The 1,122-nt window shown below is 62.9% G+C and overlaps 1 protein-coding gene across 1 annotated transcript in view; it reads left to right on the top strand.

The window, feature by feature from the left end:
• The window catches only part of CHLNCDRAFT_144664 (expressed protein), a gene marked incomplete at both ends in the record, with an annotated part of 3,320 nt that extends 2,417 nt beyond the window's left edge, over nucleotides 1-903 (top strand). The window contains 3 exons of the mRNA XM_005842687.1: nucleotides 409-477; nucleotides 618-687; nucleotides 833-903. Coding sequence (XP_005842745.1) covers nucleotides 409-477; nucleotides 618-687; nucleotides 833-903 — 210 coding nt within the window. The remainder of the gene's footprint in view (nucleotides 1-408; nucleotides 478-617; nucleotides 688-832) is intronic.
• Nucleotides 904-1,122: the final 219 nt, after the last annotated feature.

Below are 1,122 nucleotides of genomic sequence, written 5' to 3'. Positions count from 1 at the left end.
ACCGCCAACAGTTGTTCACAGTTTTGAGTACCGCCCTTCCCCCTACATGCATCAGACCTTGGCAAATACCTTCTCCCATTCTTCCCAAGTACGTTTTCCTGACTGCGTGCTTTGAGCGTTTTCATTGCTTACTTGGCATGCATTTGGCAAGAGATGTACAAAGAAGAACAAAACCTTCGATGCTGTTGAGAGGTATGGGGCAGGGCAGAAGAGAGAGGAGGGGAGGGGCATAGGCAGGTGAGGGACAAATAGGCCAGGTGACTGAAAGAATGAACGAATCCAAGGCCAACAAAGCCCCCGCCCAAGCAAGCTGGGGATAGCCGGCGGGCGCTGCACCCCGGCTGTCCAGGCGCTACAGTAGCACCCCATCACTGCTTGCAGAGGGACCACAGCACTGGGGTGCTGTAGTCCCTCTGCAACAAGTGGCGGCACAAGCCGCCCGGCGGCGGCGCCACCATCACCGCCGAGTGTCACGAGGTGCGGCGCGGTGCTGTGCTGCCTCTCCCGCCTCCTTCCTGCCTCCCCCCACTGCTTGGTGCTGGCAGATCTGGGGTGTCTACCTGGCCTAGAGTTGGCTCCACCTGCTCTAAGAGCCCCCACCTCTCGCTGGTGTGCAGGTGGAGCTGCCGAGTCTGGAGGCGGGCGTGGTGGCGGCGCAGGATGCCGACGTGTTCATCGGCATGCACGGTGTGCCAACGTGCAGCAGGCAGTGCGCAACCATGGCTGCCTGCAGAGGCTGTTTGCCCTCCCCGCCCGCCGCGTGCAATCACAACACCCGCTCACCCTGCCGCACCCCTGCCTGGCCGCGCCGTCCTGACGCCCCCTCCCGCAGGCGCCAACATGGCCAACTCCTGGCTCATGCGGCCTGGCAGCAGCGCCATTGAGATCAGCCCCTACGAGTGAGGCCTGGCTCCTTTGGGCTCAGCAAAGCCAATGCCCAGGTGCGCCTTGACCCGCTGCTTGCTGTTGTGGTGGTGGGACCCTTCACCCCAGCCTGCTGCTGGCATTCCTGCACTGGAGGCTGCTGTAGTCCCTCTACAGCCCCACTCCTTGCACCCCCCATCTGCACCGCAGGACCCCTCCTCCCAGCTGCTCTGGTGGCTGGCGGTGGTGTGCGAATCG

The sequence above is a fragment of the Chlorella variabilis genome, assembly GCF_000147415.1.
Source record: "Chlorella variabilis unplaced genomic scaffold CHLNCscaffold_78, whole genome shotgun sequence".
In the NCBI taxonomy this organism is placed as follows: domain Eukaryota; kingdom Viridiplantae; phylum Chlorophyta; class Trebouxiophyceae; order Chlorellales; family Chlorellaceae; genus Chlorella; species Chlorella variabilis.
This window is presented reverse-complemented; position numbering and strand designations above follow the sequence as displayed.